We start from the raw sequence: 26,034 nt of genomic DNA on the forward strand, positions 1-26,034 counted from the left end.
TGAATCTATTAATACATTTTTGTCAATATGTCTTATTTGCAGAGATTTCACCTGCTTATTATTTCACAGGTATCAAATGTTACTATGTTAACCTCTGTGTCTGGCAGTGGCCATTTTAACCTCCCAGAGAAGTCAAGCAGAATTGAAAAAAAGGTGAGATTGCTAATAAGAGAGGCAAAATAACTTTGCAATGGTAAAAATAAAGGAGACATTGATTTACTTTATAGAAGGTGCCCCCCCCCCAACATCTCTGTTCTCATCCCAGGGGCGTAGCTATAGCCCGGGCACAGCCCAGGGGCTCGCACTCTTGGGATGCCCGCTCCCCCACCCTCCCATCAGCGGCGCCAAATTGCAGAGCCTGAGATGCAGGAAGGAAGCACAGAAGGAAATCCCTTCCTCTGCAGGTGGGTGGGGCCTGGGTCAGGGGGCGGGACCCTGAGATGCAGTAGGATGGACAGGGGGAGCCTCCATAGGTGGGCGGGGCCTAGTGCAGGGGGCGGGGCCTCAAGTAGAGCATTGTGGGGCTGGAGCTGCAGCCTGAGGCTGCGGACCCAGTGCATTCTACAGCACTGTGCGCACAAGCACCGCCCCCCAATCTATCTGGGCCAAGTACATGCGTCGGCGTGCATTTAGCAGCCGCGCTGTACTGCAAGTATTCTCACAAACAATTTGTTTGTATGTGGAACTTGCGATGGAGGCGTGGCCACGCCCCCGCCGGCGGTTCAGCCAAACCAGCCGTGTGAGGTCATGGCCACGCCCCCGCAAAACCCACACCACGCCCCCTCCCGTCGCAAACTCTCCTCTCCCAGGGCGGTGAAGCGCTGTGCACGCCCCCCCCCCCCGCCCCCGCCTGCCTCCCTCACATTTTCAGGGGAGCCTACTGAACATATCTCTAACATCCAACTCCCCTCCAACCCCATAGGAACCAGCCCGACTGGGCCATATTCCACCCTGATCCACACCCTACAAAAAGCAACCACCTTACCTTCTTGTTTCTACATTGTACCTCATTCCCTCCAGATTGTAAGCTCTCACGAGCAGGGCCCTCATTACCGCTATGTATCTGTTTATGCACATTTGTCCTCACTTGTGTTTACCAGTTTATGTAAAGTTAAGATTGCTTTCTATTTAGCGTATGTATGTGAATATAGATTAGTGTGTGTAAGTATATATCTATACATACACAATTATTATACTCCTGGAAAAAAAAGGTAATGTAATTGGTATTTCGTCAGTTAATAATATATCCAATTGAATTCTTATCAGTCCTGATTCTGTTATGTTATGCACAGGTCTCTAGGATTTATAGCCATGAACGTTTACCCAGCCTTTAATGTTTTTTAGCCATGCATTGTTTGAAGCTGAATAGACTGTACCCTTTAATTTTCACTCAATTACTGGGGGAAAAAATGATTTCAAATTTTCTACATAAGCTGAAATGGAAATTTACTAAGAACCTCAGAACTGTCAGCAACATCTTTTGAGAAAAGATTAGCTTTGCAGTGATTATAAAATAGGTGTCATCTTTGACACTTGCATTCCATACAGAATCGGCATGTTCTGGAAAGGGAATGTTAAGGGACGTCAAAAAGGGCCTTAGAAGGCTCAGCTGTCATGCTACGTGCCTCCTATTCCTTGCTTTGTAGTCAGATGCTGTGCTGTGAATGTCAAAGGTTCTCTATTTAAACTCACTGACAAGAAAAAGAAGAATACTGGGAGAATATGTTATTAGTAACTATGAACTTGTCTTTGGTAACAGGTCAGCCTGACACTTATTTATGTGTAGAAAACAGAAACCCTCTACCCACAACCAAAAATTTGGAAAATAAAATAACAGCCTCTGGATTTACAAGTGCAATAATCTGAAATCAGGACACGTAGAAAAACGGCAGTGTTTTCCATCACACTGACAACTTCAAAAACTCCATCTGATTATTTTCTATTTGCATTGTAATTATATGTTCGTTATTTGTTGAGAATAGAACAGAATGCAATGTTCTTCCCACTTACTGCTGTATACCTTTCATTATGTCAGGAATACATCTGACATGTAATAGCCCTTAAACCTAGCAAGTCCTTTAACGCCACTGTTTGGTAACAAACACGCAGCCGGACTCTCCAGCAATGAGGAGGTTAACTAAATTAACGAGCGGTGATGAGATGGATTTAAACTAAAATTGGATCAGAATATACTTTTAAGTAAAATGTTTATTTGCTACTTCCATAAAACTACTAACTTGTTCAACTGCTGATCTTCTTATGTTTAATGACAGAAGTGACTTTTTGCAAAACGAAAATAGGGTACATATGATCATTGACCGGACAATAGATAAACCAGTAAAGATTGGTAATGGCTTTTACATTTTACAGAATACGTCCCCAACCGGGTGAACAATATGGATGCCAGGGCCAATAGAAAAGTTGCAACATCTGGAGATAACGTTGAAGCTTAATGGCCATGTTTGTGTGCAGATACCGCAGATGTACAGCTCAACCCCCTTATAACGCTGTGTTTGAGGTCCAAAGAATCACATCACGTTATAAGCGGATCGCGTTAGAAATAATATACAATTGTATGCATTGTACAATAAAGTATTTAAGATACCAATAATCGTGTTGTAAAGTATTCATAAATCAGAAAATTGGGAGCCACGCTTGCATCGCGTTATAAGCGACTTCGCGTTGTAACGGATTGCGTTATAACGGGGTTGAGCTGTGGTTTGTGTCAAAACAGGCACAACAAAACTAGTGATATCTCAACAACCAGGTGGTACCAGGATGTCGAGGGAACACTGATGAGCTCAGGGGAATCTCACCTTAACTGGAGGCTTCCCATATCTGGGATTGCAGCTTTTAAAAACAATCATAAACCAAACTTGATGACTAGTCTAAATCTGAGCATAAATGGCTCAGGAATGCATCAATATGTGTACCAGGTACAGCCAGGACCCCCAAAAGAAATCCTTGAAGCCAGAATAAATGTAAGGAGCAGGGCACACCCTCCCCCTGCAACCCATAGCAAACCTACCATGTTAAAAATGTTTATGGCTCAACTTTTACTTCAATGTTCTCTTGTATTATTGGAAGACTTAAGAAAAACATTACATAACTTGCCATCTATTTTTTATAAAACTATTTTTTATTAAGTTACATCTAAGGTTGTATGTGGCTACTATTTAAACCTGCTTGAGTAGCTACTCCCAGCTCCAAAATAGCAACATGGGGACTCTGAAATGTGTACAGAGAAAACCAAAAATGTAATTAGTAGGTATAGCTTGAGAAAATACAATGAGGATCTAAGTCCGTTACAAAGCAGGTAAGTAATCACTGGCAATTAGCATCGCTTTGACTTGTAGTGTATAAGGAAACTTGCTGGAAGGGAATGATGGACCATATGAGAGAACTACTGGTGAATATGAAGCAAGCCTTAGACCACACCTTGAGAAAGGGCTGCAGAGCCTGAAATGCGTGTGAGGAATTGTCCTTGTATGTTAGTTTGTTTTTTAATATGTGAATCATTAAACTTTTTTTATTTTTTCGTATCTGGTGAGTTGATTGGTGCTTTTTTCTTTGGATCCTGCTGTTCAACCAATTTTTTTAATTCACATCTTACTATTTAAACCTATATGGATCTTCATAGAAAGAATCTTACCATTTACTTAATTTTAAAATGTGAGCAAACACGTAGCATAAATATTCTATGGATTTAAAACATTGGTTAAGGTCACAATGGAATCGCGTACCACAAGTAAAACATTAACCTTGAATGCTGTCTCAGCACCTTCCAATTCATGATGGTCTTCAGATTCATTCAGATACTTTGTTTTTCCACTGACGATGTTGATGATGTGTGCTTAACTCCTTAGGTACAGAATACCCAGATTATCAGCACTACATTTGGCTTCTGAAAGTATAGCTAGTCACTTTCCCCCAAAGTGACCACATTTCTGGAGAAAGAGCTTTAATACTTACTGCTCATACAGTATTTCGTTTGAAATAGATCTTCACTGGCGAATCAGAGTTCTCTTCAAAACTGTGCAAAACTTTTACCCAGAATGTTGCAAGTACAGCTGCTTTAATGGATAAAAAAAAAATTATCTTTTAGGCCGAGGGCTTCAGAATGACCATCATTTTAAAGTTTTTTGGATGAAATGATCTTCTCTAACGTTTCAATTATGCCTGGAAGTTTTTGAGCAATTGGACAAACTGCTTACCCTCCGTCTAGTATCACTTAGGCCGTGCAGTGAACACCCAATTTTCTCTGTCAAAATATGACACCTTTCAGGGCTCCCACTGAGGAGAACATCTAAGCGATTCACACATCCCAAAAATGTGATCACTGTTGGATAACACCATGTTACACAGGGGCAAAATATAGAATTTGGGTATTTGTGCTGTATGCACGCTTTTACTCCTATTTTGCCAGACATATTAGCTCCATTATCGAATCCTTGTCCTCTGCAATCTTTCTTTAACGTTGATGCCATGCTCATTTAATCTTGACAGCAACATTTCCGCAATCTCCTCACCTGTCTTATGAAAAAAAAAGTCGACAAATTAAATGAACCGCTGTTGAATGATCCAAACGGTCGTCACCATGTCTCTGTGAAACATATCGCAGAACAATGACATTCTGTTCTGTGTGCTGCACCACATATTACAGAGAAAATACATTGCCTCTTCCCTTGGTGATAAAAGCAACATTCTAACTTAAATGAATACATTCATTTTGGGTGTCCCAAGATAAATCATGAGCCTGGAGTCTTTTTCCCCTCTCTTGTCTATTCTTCACTCTTTCTAAATGTTCTTGCAGCAAAATTTTATAATGTGATATCAATACGAGTACACCAAGAAAATTCCCATTGTATAAAACTCCAATGTTTTGAGCACTCTCCCTGAATGCCAAATTCTTTTAAGTCAAAAACAATGTCAGGTCCAGTAACTGTTTTAGCATGGCAGCAAACGTCCCAGTTTCTCTTTGTAAACTCCTTTGAATTTCAGCATATACTCCCATGTACTCCAATAGACTTAAGGTTTGTCAAACAGCTTTTTGCTTTTGCCGACTGTTCTTTTTATGTTCTGGTAGGCTATTGTACAGCTTGTCACTTGGTTTTTGAGTGATCAAATCCTTACTTGCAGGGTAAACTGACAGCTTTGCTTCGGTCGGAAGGAAATGCAAGCGACACAGTAGTACAATACATGTGTGCTAGTGAGCGTTGTTCACAATGCACAGGTATGCATTTAATAAGTTTCCTTAATTATTTTATTGTTTTTAATCCACAGACCACTATCCTCTATCTGGCCATATAGCTGGATCCATCCAATCAACATCTTTTTCCAAATTCGTTTGAGATTCAGAGAAGCTGCTTTTTCTACCTCAGGCCTCTTCTTGATTTGCAGTCTCGTTGGTGAAAGACGAAGTGCTGCAACAAGCACGTTCCTCGTGTTCTGCTTCCTTGTGGTCCTTTTCAACTTCTGCCTCAGGAGACAGTTTATCTTCAACATTACCTTGCTGGCTGCATTTAGGCTTGTTAAAAAACTTCTATAATAATTTCTTGTTTCTCAATCTGTCATGCTCTTTTTCGCTTTCTTTCTCTTCGTTTCTGAGAACCAGGGTTATGGTAGTTCATTTTAAAATGCAATATGTTGTACTAGCAGGTAATAGAAACAGGACTTTAATGCTTTGTTCTAATAATAGAATATATAGAAAATACAGCGTATAAGGATGACCGATTGCTCTAGGCAACTTAAGCGAACCAAATGCCCACAACAGGGCAGGGTCAAAGTCTAGGGCAACACGGTCCAGATGCCAGAGATAGACCCTACTGCAAGCCTTGAGGGCAGAGGCTTGTGGTGGAGAAGGCACTAAAGGCCAGCGTATCAAACCTTAGACTGTAGGTTTAGGGAGGGGGAAGGAATGGGCCTGGAAGATCGGGGTTGGGAACGAGCATGGGAAAAAAAAAAAAGATATGAAAGGGAAAGGTAATGGAAAAAATGTACAGGCCTTGGGGAGGATAAAAATAAGAGAATGTGGCTGGGGGAGGGGGGGAAGGCATGGCCCTTTGGGAGGGGGATGGTATGGGACTTGGAGGGGGGATTGATATGGGCCTGTGTTAAGATTGCCTTGGCATACAGGGCTGTAGTGGATTGGGAAGGAGGAAGCAGGAACAAGTGGGCATGTGACAGTCCGCAGAAGGACCTGCGACAGCCAGCAGAGGCACACAGAGGCGCCCAGACTGACCAAAGTGTGTAAGGGCCTGATATGGTAATCAATCAGGCAAGCAAGTGGTGGGAGGTGGGGGGTGTTATGGGCCATGGGTGGTGAGAGTGTAAGGAGTACTGGGCCATGGGGTGGTTTGGAATAGGCACCCAGAGGGTATGGGTCTGAAGGGGTATCTGTGGAGTTTCGCAGAGGAGGCCGAAGGCCCTAATGATCCACAGATTGGGCTCTCACAGCTAACAGGAGAGAAGTGTTATTAGGGAAAAGGGGCAGGGAGAAGTAGAAGGGGGGGGGGTGGAGGATCACTCACTAATGGACACTAGGACAGGAACAGACACTAAACACAAACAGGGTACACTATCACACAACAATAATGAAGGATACAGTGATACCTGGTTTTAGTCTAAAATCTCTGATCAGATTCCAGGGTAGACCGATTAAGCAACTACACCGCCAGCAATGGATCAGATGCAAACACGTCTTCCCCATGCTGTGCAGTTGTGTATATCTGGTCCCCACCAATGAGGAAGGCCCTGACTTGCTCTACTAGTCTACAACTAGACTAGCATGTCTTGTGTGTATATTTACTGCTTGGTCGATAAGCAGGAAGGCCTGGGCCCCTTGACTCACCGAGCCAGGCGTCCCGGCTGTTCCCCCGTTTGTGACTCTGGGTACAATATTTAGTAATAATAGAAAGGTTATAAAAAAAGAATATAAGACCATATCACTGTGGGATTGGCAAACAAATGATTGGGGATAAGGAGAAGGCGGAGGTATTAAATTACATTATTTGACTTTTATATACCAAGGAAGGACCAATTGCAAAAATGTGGCTTGAATAGATTATGGTAGATAAAGCACCTGGGACTGATGGTGTCCACCCAAGGGCCCTTATGGAGCTAAGTTCAGTCATAACCAGATAGTTATATTTAATATTCAAGGATTCCATTTCCACAGGCACAGTACCGCATGATTGGCGTAAAGGAGATGTGGTGCCTATAATTAAAAAGGGTGCTAGATCACAACCAGAGAACTACAGATGCCTTATGTCAATAGTGGGGTAGCTACTTGAAGGTTTATTAATGGATACTATTCAAAAATACCTTGTGGATAACAAAAATATTAGTAATAGTCAGCATGGATTAGAGAGGGATAGGCCGTGCCAAACTAACCTTATTAGTTTCTTTGAGGTGGTAAGTAGGAATTTAGACAAATGCAATGCAATTGATGTGGTCCACATACTGTAGATTTTGCAAAGGATTTTCATGCAGCGACACAAGTTTAGTGTAAAAAATAAACAAAGTTGGTCTGAGTGAAAATATTTGCACATGGTTTGAAAACTGCTTAAAAGATAGACAACAAAGTTGTCAGAAATGGAACCTGTTCAGGTTTGGCTAAAGTTGTAGGTGAAACACCACAAGTGTCTGTACTGGGCCAGTGCTTTCTAACTGGTTCATAAATGACCGCGAGGTTAGCATTAAGAGCCAAGATGACAACACTAAACTATGCAACCAAGCAGGGTGTAATTTTTCTAGAGAAGAACTTTTATAGAATGAAAGCTTGGTGCAGCCAAATGTCACATGAGGTTTAATACAGATAAATGTAAGGATATGCATCTGGAAAGCAAGAATAAACAGGGTACATACAAACAAAATGGGACAATATGTCAATCCTTGCTGGAGTAGGATTTAGAAGCTCTTGTAGACAGCAGGCTTAGCAATAGTGCCCAGTGTCAGGTAGTAGCCTCAAAGGTTAATAGGATACTTATGAATAAAATGGGGGATGGATGGAAGATCACATCTTCGGACACTGTACAGTATATATCACTACACCTTGAATACAGAGTACAGTTTTGGGCAACGCTGAATAAAAAAAAAAATAGACAAGTGTGCAGAGAAGAGCCACTATACAGTTGTGTGAAAAAGAAAGTACACCCTTTTTGAATTCTATGGTTTTACATATCAGGACATAACAATCACCTGTTCCTTAGCAGGTCTTAAAATTAGGTAAATACAACCTCAGATGAACAACAACACATGGCATATTACAACGTGTCATGATTTTACAAAAATAATAATAATAATAATAATAGCATGTTCTTGTATAGCGCTGCTAGTTTTACGTAGCGCTTTACAGAGACATTTTGCAGGCACAGGTCCCTGCCCCGTGGAGCTTACAATCTATGTTTTTTGGTGCCTGAGGCACAGGGAGATAAAGTGACTTGCCCAAGGTCACAAGGAGCCGATACCAGGAATTGAACCAGGCTCCCCTGCTTCAAACTCGTGCCAGTCAGTGTCTTTACTCACTGAGCCACTCCTTCTCCCAAAGCCAAAATGGCGAAGCTACTGTATGTGTGAAAAACTAAGTACACCCTTACTGCTTCCAAAGGAATAAAGATGCTAAGTAGCACACAGGTGCTGCTAATCAAATGCCCTTGATTAATTGATCATCAACAAGTGTGACCACCTCTATAAAAGCCAAAGTTTTAGCAGTTTGCTGGTCTAGAGCATTCAGGTGTGTGTTAACACAATGCTAAGGAGGAAAGACATCAGCAATTATCTTAGAGAAGCAAGTGTTGCTGTCCATCAATCTGGGAAGGGTTATAAGGCCATTTCAAAACAATTTAAAGTCCATCATTCTACAGTGAAAAAGATTTTTCAAAAGTGGAAAACATTCAAGACAGTTGCCAATCTTCCCAGGAGTGGACGTCCCAGCAAATTCATCCCAAGGTCAGACCGTGCAATGCTCAGAGAAATTGCAAAAAAAAAACAAGAGTTACATCTCAGACTCAACAGGCCTCAGTTAACATGTTAAATATTAAAGTTCATGACAGTACAATTAGAAAAAGACTAAACAACTATGGTTTGTTTGGAAGGGTTGCCAGGAGAAAGCCTCTTCTCTCTAAAAAGAACATGGCAGCACGGCTTAGGTTTTCAAAGTTGCATCTGAACAAACCACAAGACTTCTGGAACAATGTCCTTTGGACAGACGAGACCAAAGTGGAGATGTTTGGCCATAATGCACAGCGCCACGTTTGACGAAAACCAAACACAGCATATCAGCACAAACACCTCATACCAACTATCAAGCACGGTGGTGGAGGGGTGATGATTTTGGCTTGTTTTGCAGCCACAGGACCTGGGAACCTTGCAGTCATTGAGTCGACCATGAACTCCTCTGTATACCAAAGTATTCTAGATTCAAATGTGAGGCCATCTGTCCGACAGCTAAAGCTTGGCCGAAATTGGGTCGTGCAACAGGACAATGATCACAAGCACACAAGCAAATCTACAACAGAATGGCTGAAAAAGAAAATAATCAAGGTGTTGCAATGGCCCAGTCAAAGTCCAGACCTCAACCCGTTTAAAATGCTGTGGCTGGACCTTAAGAGAGCTGCGCATAAACAAATGCCCACAAACCTCAAAGAACTGAAGCAACGTTGTAAAGAAGAGTGGGCCAAAATTCCTACACAACGATGTGAGCGACTGATAGTCATACAGAAAACAATTACTTCAAGTTATTGCTGCTGAAGCTGGTTCTACAAGCTATTGAATCATAAGGTGTGGCTTTATTTGGTTAAATAAATCATGACACGGTGTAATATATGTCATGTGTTGTTGTTCATCTGAGGTTGTATTCACCGAATTTTAAGACCTGCTAAGGAACAGATGATTGTTATTATGTCCTGATATGTAAAACCATAGAATTCAAAGAGGGTGTACTTTTCTTTTTCACACAACTGTATATGAATAAAGGGGATAGATAATATGAGGAAATGCTATCCAAATTAGGTTTGTTTTCTTTGGAAAAGAGGCATGTAAGTGGGGATAGAATAACCATTTACAAATATAGTCAAGGTTTATACAAGAAACATTTGATAGGACTTTTCAACCCAAAGATAGTACAAATGGCACAGGTTTGTCCGTTGAGATTGGAGGAAAGGAAATTTCACCAACAGCAAGGAAAGGGCTCTTTTCAGTAAGGGCAGTTCAATTGTGGAATGTAGAACAGATGAAAACATCGACGGCAGATACAATAGATATGTTTAAGAATAGGTTAGACATATTTATTTCAGAAATTAAATATATGGTGTGTAATACCAAATAGGTTAAACATAGGGAGGGTGTTAAGTCATTGAGAAATCGGATTGCTATTACATTATTATTCCTCTGGATCAATCTAAATACAAATATACAGTAGGTTGAGTATCTCATTCGATGATATTTAAAATAGGTTGAACTTGATGGCCATGTCTTTCTCCAACCACATCAGCTATGTAACATTAGGATTTAAAAAAAAAAAAAACACACAATTTAAACAAAATACAGCTGAACCCAGTTATAACGCGGTCCTTGGGGGCCACAGAATGAGATCTAGATGTGGTAAGTCCTCGCGTGGCAAAATGGGAGCCACGCGCAAACCGCGTTATAAGCGGATTCACGTTGTAGCGGATTGCGCTATAATGGGGTTGAGCTGTAGTAATAAATTCCCTAGAAAAAGGTAGTACCTGGTAAACGATGCCCCGACAAGTCTAAAACTTTTCCAAGGGGGGCATTAATGGCGATTCAATACCCTATTCTCTCAGGATAATTAGAACATTGGTCGATATTCAATGTATACAATAAATATGTAAAATGTATATACATAGTAATAAGTACATTACCAAACCACATATTGCTGTAATTAACTGAAGCTTCTAAGATTCAAATCAATAGAAGCAGAAGACCGTGAAACCTACATAAATCTGAGAAAATCTACTGATACAGCAAGAACCTCAGGAGCAAATAATGTCTCTATTACATAAATACATTATACCTGTATGATGATGAGCAACTCTACAAACAGTTTAAAGCAGCAAATCCCCCTAACTCTATTGTTTACTTTTAAAATTATGTTTCTACATGGCTGTCATCGGAGCTGAACCATGCCATTTGAATATATGGGGCACCACCATCAGTCCCCTGAGATCTCCACCTTTTTATGTGCCATTGCGCTACTGGTCACTTTTTGGAAATCAATATGGCTGAAATCCAAGACTCGGAAAGTGATGCGGCAGCTTTCTATTCGACAACCCCAAAAGACAATTTCCAGGGTTGCCCAATGTTTTTTCATTTTACTGGCACATAAAAAAGGTAAATATCTATGGAACAAGAGGGTCCCAATAGCGAAGAAAAGCCTGGTGCCGCTCAAGTTCACAATCTTCAAAAAAATATATAAATCCAAAAATGGGGCCTGCCGCCTCCATGGCCACAGGCTTCTCTGGCACTAGCGATTACGAGATCAATCTCCTGAGTTTTTCATATGATTGCTTTCTCCTTCCAATTATGTAAACAAAAGGGGAGGATCTTCTGTATTGGTTGTGGTCCCAAACACCCTCCAGAAAACGCACAAACTCCGATTACTTGCAGCGTACATCACCAAGGTCCTCCAGAATGCAAATCCATGGCGTACGGTGTACGTCAACAGGGCACTGAAAGGGCTGCACCATCGCTCATCCCTGGTAGGATACCATTCTTGGATCTCTAGTTGTTTTTCTTCCTACATTGTATAGGATTATGGAACAGAAGTACAACAATGTGCAAAGAATCCAATGTGCCTGGGAATATGGCTTGCACACATGTTTTTTCAAATGAAAATAACCTCATTCTCACTAATCACCACCAGAACGTTCCAAAAATTGAACTTCCTCATTTCAAATTAACCATTTTATTTTTATTTTGGTCAGAAGGTACAGGACTGGACAAAAATATTGACATTACCAGTCGGATGTGCCTTACAGGTGGTTGTAAGTGAACAGGCTTATTTTGAAATGCTCTTTGGAGAAGACGAATCTGTAAGGCAATTGAGATGAATTAAATAAAACCTGCATGGTGTATTTGAATTCTGTCAAAATATCTTGTAAAATTATTTTTATGAGATTAGTGAAATTGTTGAATTATGAAAGAAACAGCTGAAAAGCCAATTAAGCTATTTCAGAAGTTTTCTCTGATTGAAATAAACCTATCCCACTACACCACAATGGGTCACATTTACATTAACCCCTTAACTATTACAGGGCCATTTTGAGTAGCAATTTGCACAGGTTACTCTCAAGAGTCATCGAGAAAATAAATGTAGCTCAAACAGGTCATATAAAGCTAAAATATATTAATATACGTAGAATAATACATGTACTGTACAGTTGCATTTCTAAAAGCAGTCAAAAATGTGAATCTCATTTCAACTTTTGAAAATGAGAATGATTGTTTTACTTTACTAAATGAACTAAAATACTGCTCTAAGAAGGATACAAGTAATCATTGTATTTGATTTTAATGCTGATATGATAATATCATGTTGGTATTGGATGTAAGGTGTTTACAAGTCTGTGAGCCATATGTCAGTAGAATTAGAGAGGACTTATGCAAATTAACAGTGTGTATGGGGGGTGGGGGGAGAAGACAGAGATAGGGGAGGGACAGGGCGGAGGGTAGAGAAAATCCCAAGGGATATTACTGATTTGCAACATGATTTGCCTTCCCCTGCGGCCCCCAATCTCCGCTCTCCTCGGTCAACACAGGGGAAAGAGAGATCAAAACAGGGAGGGGGGGGCGCGAGGGGTGAGTGGTCAGCACAGAGAGAGATGTTATATGGGGCAGTAAGAGTTATAAGAAGGGTTATAGGGGTCAAAAGATTGTGAAGCTTTTTTAGGGGTTGAAGAGTCACAGCTGTGGCCATTGATATATCATGTTGCCCATCACTGATCTAAAGGATATTCTGGATAAGAAATATGAATGTGTCTCATGTCATTTTAAATCAATGAAACACTTAATTGTGAATGTTGTTTATGTACACACACACGTCCGATTGTTAATGAAAATAATAATCTGGTTTTAAACTATTAAATATAACGGTCATTAGTTTAAAGCAAGGAATAAAAAGTAATGCACTCCAGTAGTCTTGACAAAAATCTATAAATGTATTGTGCAGAGATCGACGTTTCGGTTAAAATGGAGTAAACAGAGCGTGCTATATACACCCTCTCAGGGCGCCAAATAAAAAAAGGGCGCCAAGCAACTATAATGCAACTGCTACAAAACACAAGCAGCATGGCCATAAAGCGAGATTGTCCTGTGAACATAATATGTATCTGATATCAATAAAAACAACAAAACAGCAGAGAAACGGAACATAAAAAAAATACTTGATACTTCTGGACTATATTCGTTTAAAGTACAGTAGACATTCCACCAACTCTGCAACGGACAAGCAACCAAGCTTGCAGCTGCAGCAAAGCCTTCACCTCGACAGAACGGGCTTTCCCCGTCCTTACAGCCTGACTTCCCCTGTCCTTACAGTCTGACTTCCCAGCTAAGCACACCCAGGCGATGTTTTATTGAAGATTGCTAACCCATTTAAAGAGGGCATTCTCTGATAGCAAAACTATTTTATTCCTAGGAGAAGAAATGTCTACTCTTTTCATGCTCGTTAAAATCATGAAAAATCGAGTCCCTGTTGAATGGCTAAAACGTAAAAATAAACATAAATCCTCAAAAAAAAGACCTCATTTAAAATCTACAGTATGTTCACGGATTGTAAAGATACTGTAAATAAAACATAATTGGATGAAGACGCATACAAGTGAAATCTGACCTCATTTATGCTCTTCATGCACTCGTAGCAATATTCTAATGCGCAAATCAAATAAGTAAGCTTTCACACGAACGTCACTTTAATATTCCCAATAAGAATGCCGTGTATAATAAAATGTCTGTTAGAATTCTGTATACTATCTGTGATCGTTTAGAAAATTACTAAATGTTCGTTTACAGCTTTAATCCATCATTTTACATTATCACTTAGATTCCACAGGTAAATTCCACCATTCCATTTAATAGCAGAGGCACCTGCAATGCATAGAACAGCACAGCACTGAGTTGTAGATTACTCACTACCACACACAGTCACTCTTTCCTCCCCCCTCCTCCCCACCATTGTTTCAGACATTGAATAGCTCTCTGCAAAGTCACTTATTAATGGAAGTTTATCTGGCATACCCCTAACATGCACCCGCCCTATCCTATTCAGACCAGTTGCGTGGTTGAACAAAACTCCACTCTGAGGAATACTCGGTCACACTATGAGCTGCCACTTTACCTTTTATTTAAACATTGTCCCTCGTTCCCTCTAGACTGTAATCTCTCACGGTCAGGGACCTCGTTAGCTTCTGTATCTATTTGCGCTTATTTCTCCTTAATTTTATGTCATTCTGTAATTTATATCACTTTGTCCCCCATTGTAACACACTGCGGAGTATGTTGGCAGTTCATAAATAAACAATAGTAATAAGAATAATAACTAATCAGTGAAAGTGTTCGTGACCAGTGGTTTAAGATAATTAAACTGCGAAAGTGTCGATCAGGACACTATTGCACGCACGGAAATTCACATAGGTGAATGGCAGGCTCAACGATTGGCTCTATTGCAGTTTAATGAATTAAGGGAAGCACGCAGTCAAAGCAATGCTGCTTAAGTAAGTTTACTCAATGCATATTTATACCGGTTAGAGCTAAAAAGGGCTACAGCGTATATTCAAACATGCCAAGTTCCTGTAGCTTGTATGATGTGATAGTAAGGTATAATATGGACAGTAAAGTGTGATGGCACGATCCAGTAGTAACCAAAGTAACAAGAGTAATAATCTCTCATCACACACCTTCCACTAGTGACACTACCAACTGGTATGATCACCAGATAAGTTGCTGTATGGTGATATGGTGTTATACGCTGTGTTTCCCTTGTCCTGCATTGGCAGTCTTTACAAATATATACAGTATATAGGAAACCTGCATAGCAGATACGAAGTACACTTTGTAGCACATTATAGCATAATAAACTGTTTTATTTGTAGGTTGCAAACGCACAACATTTACATGTAAATATTTCACCTCAGGAAGGGAGATTCCGAAACGTTGTGCGTTTGCAACCTACAAATAAAACAGTTTATTATACTATAATGTCTGGTGCAAGACTGTATTAGAACAGTGCGGCATACGGAGAAACTGGAATGGGGGATAACACCGGAACGGGAGCAATAACTCGTAGTGACATTTAACGCATGTGCTCCAAAGTGGTTAAAGAAAAGTAATAATTCTGTGCTTTTTGCTTTAAAAAAATAAATTTGTAGGCCTGTTTATTCTTGGGACAAATTTATTTGGACCTAATTTTAGAAAGGTCTCTACATTAGTTTACGCTCTAAAAAAACAACAAAGAGAGAGCCATTGCATGAAGGGAGTGAAAGTATAGGTCTGCAAATTAAAAAAGCAGTGGTACTTCACATTTAATAACAGCCATGAGGGTAACAAATCTCCATAAGAATCACTGAACAGTGCAAAACTAATCGACAGGGAAACTGCACCCATGCCTAAAAGCAGCCTGTGACACACACACACACACACACACACACACACACACACACACACACACACACACACACACACACACACACACACACACACACACACTGTAAACATTTTCGCTGTGTCACATACAACCCACCATCATCACATCAGATGACCATATGTGAACAAATATCCCCCATATGTTCCTGAAATATACAATACAGTAGGTATCTGCAAATATTTATAACAATATACAGGCATACCCCGCATTAACGTACGCAATGGGACCGGAGCATGTATGTAAAGCGAAAATGTACTTAAAGTGAAGCACTACCCTTTTCCCACTTATCGATGCATGTACTGTACTGCAATTGTCATATACGTGCATAACTGATGTAAATAACGCATTTGTAACAGGCTCTATAGTTTCCCCGCTTGCGCACAGCTTCGGTACAGATAGGGAGCCGGTATTGCTGTTCAGGACGTGCTGACAGGCGCATGCGTGAGCTGCCGTTTACATATTGGGCGCTATGTACTTACTCGCGAGTGTACTTAAAGTGAGTGTCCTTAAACCGGGGTATACCTGTACCAACAATCACCATTTTTGTATGGAGGCTGCCAACTTACCCATGTGAATAAATATCTGTATATGTATGTGTAGTGCTGACTGTGTGATGACTGTGTGATGATATAGACTATAGGGCATTTACAACTCGCAAAATGAGAGAGCTAAAAGGGGAGAACATTTAAGAAGTATGAATCATGCAATGTTATCAATAATAATGTAAGATAATGGCTTACAATTTAATCCTGCACTTATACCGGTACGAATCGTACTTCTCATTACAGTACGTACAGCACAAATAATGCTGCTATTCAAAGATCACCCGTCAAAGATGCTTATAAATTAGAGAAACTGTAAAGCAGCAGCTCAAGTTTGGGGATCCCCACAGCCTAATAAACAGGGCCGAGAATAACGAAACCCTTCCAGTGTAAAGCATTAAGCTGTTCAAGTCAAACCCCACTCCCCAAAACACTTCATGCTGGTTGCAGAGTGCAATTGGATCAGACCCGTGCAAACTTTCGGCTGTGACATTGGGTGAAGGATAAAAACGCAAGAGGGGAAACCACCGGTTGCAGCCCAGTCAAGGAATTGATATGATGCCATTCCGACTGCATTAGTCATCAGAAAGCATCACCTCTCGCTTCTAATATTGGAGCCAGTCAAAGTGAAGTGAAGCTGCTGTGCACTCTAGGAACAGAACAAGCAAGGAACTTCTATTGCCCAAGCCAACAAACCCCCCCTCAACTGGATTTTATAAGGTCTGAAAGACAAATGCATAGGATGGAGCGAGGCCATAGGACCAGGAACACCTACACTAAAGGGTTTAACACTAAATGTCCGACAGGGCAACTTCAATGTTGTAAAAATCCAGCGGACGGGCATAAAATATGTAAAATATAGCAAATGACAGTACCCCACCCTTGTTATTATCTTGTATGTAAACATTTAAATGACGGTAAATACTAGAAGGGCATCGCTAATGCATCTCATAACTATGTCAGTCTACTCATACACCTGTTCATGCAGTCCATACAGATATTAGCAGAGGTGAGGGGGACACTCCTAATTTGAAGCACTCTCTGTTTAATAATTGCCCTTAACATGTAAACGATAAAACAGCAATCTTAAATAAAAAAAAAAACAAAGACAAGCATAAAAATTTGCCAAAAGGTTACGTCACTAAAAAAGGGTTAATGTAATCAATTAGTGGCGACTGCGGCTTCTATTAAATAACAGGGCATCAGCAGTTTTATACTATGCAGTTAAGGTGTATGCAAAGTATTTTCCGGTTGCGATTTATAATGAAATGGGTCTTTGTTTATTAATATATTGTGCTGCAATGAGCCTCGGCTGAATGTCAGGATAGCATACATTTGAATTTGTGAACATTACGGTGGAATTTGCTCCCGGATAGCTTGTGATTTGCATTGTTCAGCAGCAGCACTGTGTGAGAAATGATATGCTAACGCAGCCTTCAGTACAACTCAAAATACACAAACCAGGCCAACAGAAATAACTCGGGCCTACCTCTAATATATTCTGTATACCATGAGAAATGTAACAAGTAATACATTCATCTTAATTGAAGGCTCTCTGAGAGCCCTGAGGGAAGACTTGATTTAACCCCGTGAGTGCTGGTGTGGTGAACAACACATTGCTGCAATGTGGTAGTGTGTAGCTGGTCCTGTCCTACGCTCAGAGGCAACTAGTTTGTCTTTAAATGAAACCGGGTTCATCCCGGAACGGAAGCAATAATCCCAATACACTTTAGGAATGCTTGAAAAAAGCTTGATACCTGAAATACTGCATACTTTCTTTAAGCTATTATCATTTTTTTTTTTAATTATTATAATTCTTCATGCTGTAATTTGTACAATGTTGCCTGTTTTAAGTGATGCTTTTCTCATATACTACTGGCCAGAGGATTAGAGGCGGTTCTTCTGATCATACTTCCAGCACCTACTTACGACATATTACGGAGCATTAAAACGACGTTTGCTGCAGCTTACATTTTCCTTTCTAACAGTTCTCCAGTCCCCACAAAAACAGAGCTGGTATATGCAACATATTACCATGAATATAGACACCGGTGTATAATGCATTGCAGCTGAACAAATGGTTGCTGAGCAATACCAAAAGATTTTACTTTTGCTTCTTTGTTAAAGGTAAATAATGCATTGTTATTCACAGGAGAGTGAATAAACCAGGCTCGCGTCTGGGAAGTTTCCTGTGCGATACGTAACAGGTTTTTTGTTGTTAATAGTGTGGGGTGGATGGTGTTTAAAGGGGGACTGATGTGGAGGTCTCTCCATGTTGTAAAAACACAGCTTACAGTTATGTCTACACACATCCCGATATCACATGTAATTAATACAATATATGCTGTGTTATAACAATCGGAGAGAGGAGAAGGTTAATGCAAATACTGTTAAAGACTAGTACGATGAATGCATTGTACCCATAAGTGGCGTCTTCTACACACAGCGCCTCTATTATAAAACGTTACAAGTTACATGGTGTTGTCAAAGTAAAAATGTGATGCTACGAGTTGCAGTTCTATCAGAAACACTTTATGACTATCTACCTAATTAAATGTACTACAATAAAAAGGAAAAGCACAAGTAGGGAAATTAAGAAAATTCAGAATAGCCCATTATTAATAAAGGGAACATTACAAAGATGTAAAGATGTAGGTATTTTAAAAATCATACTAGCAAGAACCCAGTTTAAATACATTTTTAATGAAGACCATGAAAAGCCATCATTAAAACCATGCCTGTTGCTGACAGCGGTTAATATAGTGCAAAGATTTAGTAACTCTATTGGTACTGAAGTAATACAGTCACTGTGGGCTGTAATGAATTTTAAATGGATCTACAAGAGTTCTTCAAATATGCAGCACTTTGTACAGAACTGTTCAAATCTCACATGTCTATATCTATTATATCCCTCACCCACAAAACCTAAGAATTGCCGTTTTAAAAATCGGTATGGTGTCATTTATCAGCACAGAGGCCAGCGACACATTACATTGCTACATTCTCTGGCAGCAAAGGGGTGAAAAAGCAGCAACAGGCTCAGAATTTGTATGGGAAATGAAAATAGTAAGTCTAGTTACTTCGCTATAAAGAATAAGAACTCAAAGAAAAGATTCAACATCTTATATTATGTGCTCAGACTCCCAATAACCAAAATCGGGTTTTTACATTTTTGGTGTTATCTTGAGATATTGGTCTTCAAGCTTCAACCACAAATTGTTACAGGCCCCATTCCTTGGGCTACTGAAAAGCACATCATTGAATAGAGCACCTACCTGAACATGTCTCCTAGACCTTTTAGCATTCCTCCTTTCTTTGTCTTATTTTTATCTTTGTCTCTGTCTTTTTTCTTGTCCTTTCCACTCTTATCCTTTTTGCGGTCGCTCTTGTCCTGGCTGGAGCCGTTGACCCGCCTCTCCAGTGAGTGGGATGGCTGGTCGCTGGCGGTAGACACAGACTCGCGTCCTGATCTCGAACTCTCTTCGGTGTCTTCTTCCACTAAGAAGAAACGAGACCGTTTTAAGTATGGTTAGAGAACAATGGAGTTCACACGTCATATACACATACACGCACAAAGACTTTAGAAATAAATGAACCAAATCAGCAACTGAAATATACTTTTTTTCAATTCTTCTTGGTCTACAAAGTGGTAAAATAACTAACCCAGTCTGAAAGTGTACAGCAGACCAGAGCCTCCACCAAACACCCGAGCAGGTGCCCCGCTGGTAATACCATAATAAGGGACACATGAGCTTCCCCAGTTTGTGTCAATTTTATAGAAATAATGAGAGGGTTATTGCTCTCTGTGTCCCACCTACCCCACTCTGCTGAACTGTTGGATGGCTCCGGCTGCAACCTGCTAGAACCTGTAAAATCATGTGCGAGTTGCATTTAGTTTGAGACCGCATTACCGCTACCTACAGATGTAGCCAAAGATATTGCACCTGCTGGCGCGCTGCTGTGGGTAACATAGCGTGGGAGAAACAGCCCCTTCGCAAGAGCAGAAACCCACTGGTGCGTTGTGTACGTCCTGCTGCAGCGCGCCGTTGGTTACAAACAACGATGGCTTTATCTGTAATGTGCAGTGCACAGATTAGTAGCCAACCCTTTCAATAACAGGAGAAGCAGCGGTGTTAAGAACATTTTATTGTCGCCATTTTTGGAGATCAAAGCAGCTAAAAGATATTGACTCCGCAACGCTGTATACCCTAGTACGATTCCAGGTAATAAAATCCACATGTTTATGATCTCATATCCCATGCGCTTATAATGCTCTGTTTTCTATTAGTTAAATCTGAGCCTAAGCTCTCACATAATCTTGTATTAACCAATATGTGACACAATATGTAACCAATATGTGACAGCAGTGGATTTCTTGATTACAGCACCTCTTCCCCCTCACCTATGGTTTGGTAAGTACACATTACTGTAAGTACAGAGGGGCTGCCATATTATGTAACATACTGTACCATAAAACAAGAGATGGCGATGTAAATGCTTGCTTATTGTTTCACATTTCAAAATGTATTAGCAATGCTAAAAAATTAACTACATTTTCCAATATAGTGCATTTAACTACTTAACGTTGCAATTTGACTAAACTGCCAAGGAAGCAGTAAGTGTTCCAGGGAAGTGTAAATAAGAGTACACCACAGAACATGGTGTTTAGACGGACTGTACAGAAGGAAGCCCTGAAGTTCCACACACGCAGCACCATGCAGAACTCTCCTCTCCGGCTGCCACCAATATGAAGTTAGCACATTTCTTCCTACTAGTACTGTAACTATGACAAAGGAAGGTGGGAATTTCACAGCAGCTAGCCAGGAGTTACTGCTACTTTCTAAACAACTGAGAACAATGAATGTTTTGCGAATATATATATATATATATAAAATTATCTACATAAGATTTGGCACAGTAATAAACTGTAGTATTTAAAACACATCTACAAAAGGTTCAGCAGCTTTTTTTTTCTTCTTCACTTTCGATATATTTCTGGACAATGAAGTGAGATACTTATCAAACTGGTTATGTTTGCTTTCAAAACATCAAGCAACTGCGTCAATTTGCCAGCAGTGCCATACAGTATGTATGAATATCTCAATTTGCCAGCAGTGCCATACAGTATGTATGAATATCTCAATTTGCCAGCAGTGCCATACAGTATGTATGAATATCTCAATTTGCCAGCAGTGCCATACAGTATGTATGAATATCTCAATTTGCCAGCAGTGCCATACAGTATGTGTGAATATCTCAATTTGCCAGCAGTGCCATACAGTATGTGTGAATATCTCAATTTCTGGCTTCTTACATTTGGAACAGATCTCTTTGGGGAAGAGGATAAGGCTGCGCTTACAGTGCCGGCGACAGCGACGTCGCATCAAAACAAATGCATTGCCGCTGTCGCGTGCGCTTATAGTAACCGCGACTGAGCGACGGATTGGTCGCGATCGCTGGTAGTCATCTCAATGTGATTTTTACAGCGTCCGTCGCCGTCACTATAAGCGTAGCCTAATGCCAGACACCTGTGGATTTATTTGCAGTAAAGAGAAAGGAAACATGCATCAATTCTAGACGCAACGTTTGGTGCATCTCATTACAATATTGCACTGACTCCCTCCTCCCCTATGCTCTCCTATAACCGCTCCATAAACACATATTCCGCACGTGGAGCCAAAAAATGGATACATTGACACAGTTATGCAGTGTTAAAATGATTCAAAACTCTACTTTGTAACACTTGATACATCTCCCCCCCCCCCCATTTTAAAGACATATGCTATATTATGTAATATGAGTATAATATATAGCATTAAATCCACCAGGATCATTCACAAGATATTAATAATATGTCAGCATCCCCAGGGATGGGAAATGAACACCTCTGAGAATTTGAAGCCCCAGCAGCAGACATTGGACGTTCTTGTGTTTCCATACAGCGAATGACAGCAGGGTCTGCCAGTCAGCAACACAGAAACCCAAGCTATGCCCAATCTGAAAGTCTTGCTCTCCAACAATACACTAGAGATAGTAATCTCGACTTGACTAAGTCATTCAGAGAACAAAAAAGCAAGCTCAGTGCTTTTTGTGATTTTGTGACCACAAACCCAAAACAAGACAATCTGCTCCTCTTATTTGATTACGTTAGTAGTACTCAACCTTTCTCATTCAAAGAGCCAAATTAGCAAGGAGTCGGGACTCAAAGGAGCAGTGTCATTTGTGCTTTTTGGACGTTCTTTTCCTTGCGAGGGAAAGTATGTCAGAGCAGCAATATAAAGCCATAGCAGACCACCAGGTAACAACGCCTTTTCTGCAGTTTTAAAACATGGTTTTTCAAATATAGGGCCGTCAGTCAGTGGATATAGGGCACGACGACAAGCACATGGGGTGTAAAATCTACTCTGTCTTCAGACACCTGCACCACTTAACTGAGAAATTAATTAACCACGTGTAATGCTGTCTTCATGAGTGGAGTGCGTAATATAAAACACAAAGCAGTCTATAATTCATTTTGAATAAACATGTGTCGTGGCATGTATAAAAAGACAGCAAATAAACTTAATAGCAGCATTCACTCAATTTAAAAAAAAATTAATTTCTGTTGGGGCTTATCTCTGATTTTTATAGTGACTTCGGAGGGCAAGTATATTTACTGAGAGCTGGTCATACGAGTGCTACTTTAGTAAACGCACGTGCTATCTGGCCACAGTAAGATGCATTGAAATGCTTGCAACTACAAATCTCGCTATGCTCTTCGTTCACCCAAACAATAATCCGTCTCACTTAAAGATATTGTGAAGTGCATTAAAAAAAAGATATTCATCTGCAATCCTTTAAGAAAACTGGTAGCGTAATGCTCTGTAAAAGAAATGCTACGGTAAGAAGTGTTTGCGTTCTCTGCAATGCTTTAAAAACCAATCAAAATAGAAGGGGAAAAAAATCAAGATATTTTGAAAAATGTGCGTAACGTTTGAGCTGTCAAAGTATCATGAGGGAACACTGAAACGAGATTTATTAAGGGGTACAACATATCTTGATTTGTTTTGTAAAGCACCTCATATGCCTTCTATCCAAATGAATACTATTATGTTCTATTAACTGACACCATTTCCTGACTTGAAATGTCAGTGTCACTTAGCGTGTTAACATGGCTCTTTCTATGGTCTTATGACTCCCATCCCTGCAGACGTTAGTGATACCCTTTAGACCGGCGTAATTACTAATTAGGATCCCTTTACACAAGCCTAAGCTCGTACCCTGCGATTGGCCAGCATGGACTGACATTTGGCCTCTTTGCTGCATGAAATTCATGGCTAGACAATTTAATCCAATTTGTTGCCATTCGTGAAGAAACTTCCCATTGTGGAATGACCTCAGCAGAATTAATTTAATAATTTAATAATTTAGAGACACAAATGTTGTGGGTGGAGAAGGGAAAGACAGGAGTGTGTTTGGTAGCTGAACAATGTGTGCAAAGAAAAATGATAAATGAGGAGTCCAGACACTACTCCCATGTAAATAATTACAGTCATTTAAGCAATCCTTCAAAAAAATATTTAAGCGGAAAATTCAAGAAAGTTACATTTTCTAATAAATTCTTCGTAGTCAGATTTCTCCTAACAAATCATGCAATTACCCAAAATGAGAGGAAATTGAAGCAATTGTTTTTTTTTACAGCCCCCCCCACCAAAAAAAAAAAACCTACAAATACACACAGATTGCTATGACATACACAAAGACCTTTTTTCTTAACCAAGCGGCACAGATTGTCATCTTGTTGGAATGTAACCAGAGGAGATGACCACTGATTATTAAGGACGTCATGATTTTATATTAATAGTTTAACGGCTTGAAATTAAAATGACTTAAAACCTGCCTCTGCCTCACTGGTCGTGTGAAACTTTGCCAGATGTGGGAAATCATTAGAACATTGTCCTTTTTGAGTCTCTAAAAAAGCGAAAGCTGTGTCAGTGTTCGAAGCGATGAGCATTGCAATTTCGTTTAATATGCAACATTCTCTAAAACCCCAGATTTGCTTAATGCTGAGACTATAAATAGGACACAAGAAGAATGTTGGCTGGATAAAGACATCCAATGGTTTCTTTCCTTACAAGCAATGTAAGGCCTGTAAAATAGGAGGCACTAAATCATACTTTGAATCAAATATAACAGGCAAACAGTAGGACTCTGTTCATTTTATTAATTGTAAGACAAGTGTTGTGGTCTCCCTACTGGAATGCCTGTGTTGGTTACAGTACGCGTGTTGGAGAGGTAGGAGTTTAAATATTGGAATAAGAGGCATCACTTCTGTTTCTGATCACTTCTATAAAGCACACAATCACTCCAGGGGCCCCATGATGCAGTAGCTACGAAATGCATGTTTTAATAGGGGAGATCGCGGCCAACGCGATAAACACTGATGAGGAACGCCAGGGGGGCGGACTCCTCTCCTTCTGTCTGCCTTCCATGATGGAGCAATCACATGTCAGATTCGGAGAAGTGGTCAAGGCACTCAAAGGGCAAAGAAAACTTTTTTTTTTCCAATTCAGAATTTGGTATAAAATACGAGGCAGGGTGAGCGTTGGGTTAGCAAGGCAGGCACGTTGAGATTGCTGTACCGGAAGTTAAGGGGACAGGGGGTAGGTGATAGACGGCACCATAGAGGACGTAAAGAACGGTGAACAATCTACCGTTTTGGGCTATATACCTCACCCTACACTTTTATTGTATGCACCTTTTAAAGTTTTACGAATATGAGTGCAATGAATGAAGAATTTCGCATTCATAAGAAATTCGCCTGCACGTAGATATTGCTTTCTTTGACAATTCACTGGACCACGAGCACCATCCCCTGTGAGAAATACTCAAGGCATGAATAACACTGACTAACTGGGAGAGCACCAATGACAGCTTTTTCTATAAAAATATTTGGATTCTAATACACTACACTATAATTTGTGTTGTCCTCGTTTCTGTTCCTCTATATGCCCTTTTTTGGAGATTGAACAAGAGACTTGTAAATAGGACACGCTCAGTGCCTGCCGATATTTCGTTGAAAGCTTGCAAAATCGAAGACTCACATTAACTACGTGTCACGAACTTGCTCGCCACAAACCGGGACCGAGGTGGGGATGTGAAAACACCGACCTTAGGCGTCAGGTCCGGAGTGCGGATTCCGTGGTCAAACATAGCCGGGTCAGGATAGGAGAAAACAGCATTAACGTTATCCAGGCTGGGGTCAAGGCAGGCGGCACAGGAGCGGTGGTCGAGGATGCAAGCGAATGTCGGCAACGGGAAGGCAGGTGCGTGGCGCTACAGCGTAGCAGCTTCAGCGTAGAAAACAGGAACTTGGAGCGGAGCTGCTTCAGGGTAGAGAGGAGGAATTTGGAGTGCGACCACTTCAGCGTAGGAAACAGGAACATGGAACGGAGCCGCTTCAGGGTAGAAAGGGCCCCTGTAGGGAAGACAGGGGAAGGACAGTACGAAGGCCACTGCACGGAGGATAAGCAGCGGGCCACAGGAGCTAAGAAGTTAGCACTGGGAAACCAGCGCTTCAGCACAGAAAGGCCAAGAGGGAACAAGCAAGGAGCTTGTGGCCAGCACAGTGACGCCAAGAGGAATTGGAATTATGCACAGCACTTCCTTGAGGGAAGTGCTGAACCTAAATAGCACAGAAAGCCAATCAGGCCAGAGCTGCACAGGAGGCAGCAAGAAGCAGGTGATTGCATGAGCAGAGAGGTTTTGTCTGGAACCTGCATAGCTCTGTAAGGAATGGATTCCAGCCAAACCCAGGGGCGGATTCCATACACTACGGTATTATCCTTTGGC

At 40.7% G+C, this 26,034-nt stretch overlaps 1 protein-coding gene across 10 annotated transcripts in view; it reads right to left on the minus strand.

Moving 5' to 3' along the window:
• Window positions 1–26,034, minus strand: part of PARD3 (par-3 family cell polarity regulator) — a 609,688-nt gene that overhangs the window by 183,778 nt on the left and 399,876 nt on the right. For 9 of the 10 annotated variants that reach the window (XM_075587739.1, XM_075587740.1, XM_075587743.1 and 6 more), the window contains one exon: window positions 19,479–19,701. In XM_075587739.1, coding sequence (XP_075443854.1) covers window positions 19,479–19,701 — 223 coding nt within the window. Of the gene's footprint in view, window positions 1–11,953; window positions 12,052–19,478; window positions 19,702–26,034 lie in introns of those variants that run through there. The other variant, XM_075587745.1, reaches the window with a different exon arrangement.

The sequence above is a fragment of the Ascaphus truei genome, chromosome 2, assembly GCF_040206685.1.
Source record: "Ascaphus truei isolate aAscTru1 chromosome 2, aAscTru1.hap1, whole genome shotgun sequence".
NCBI classification, from domain to species: domain Eukaryota; kingdom Metazoa; phylum Chordata; class Amphibia; order Anura; family Ascaphidae; genus Ascaphus; species Ascaphus truei.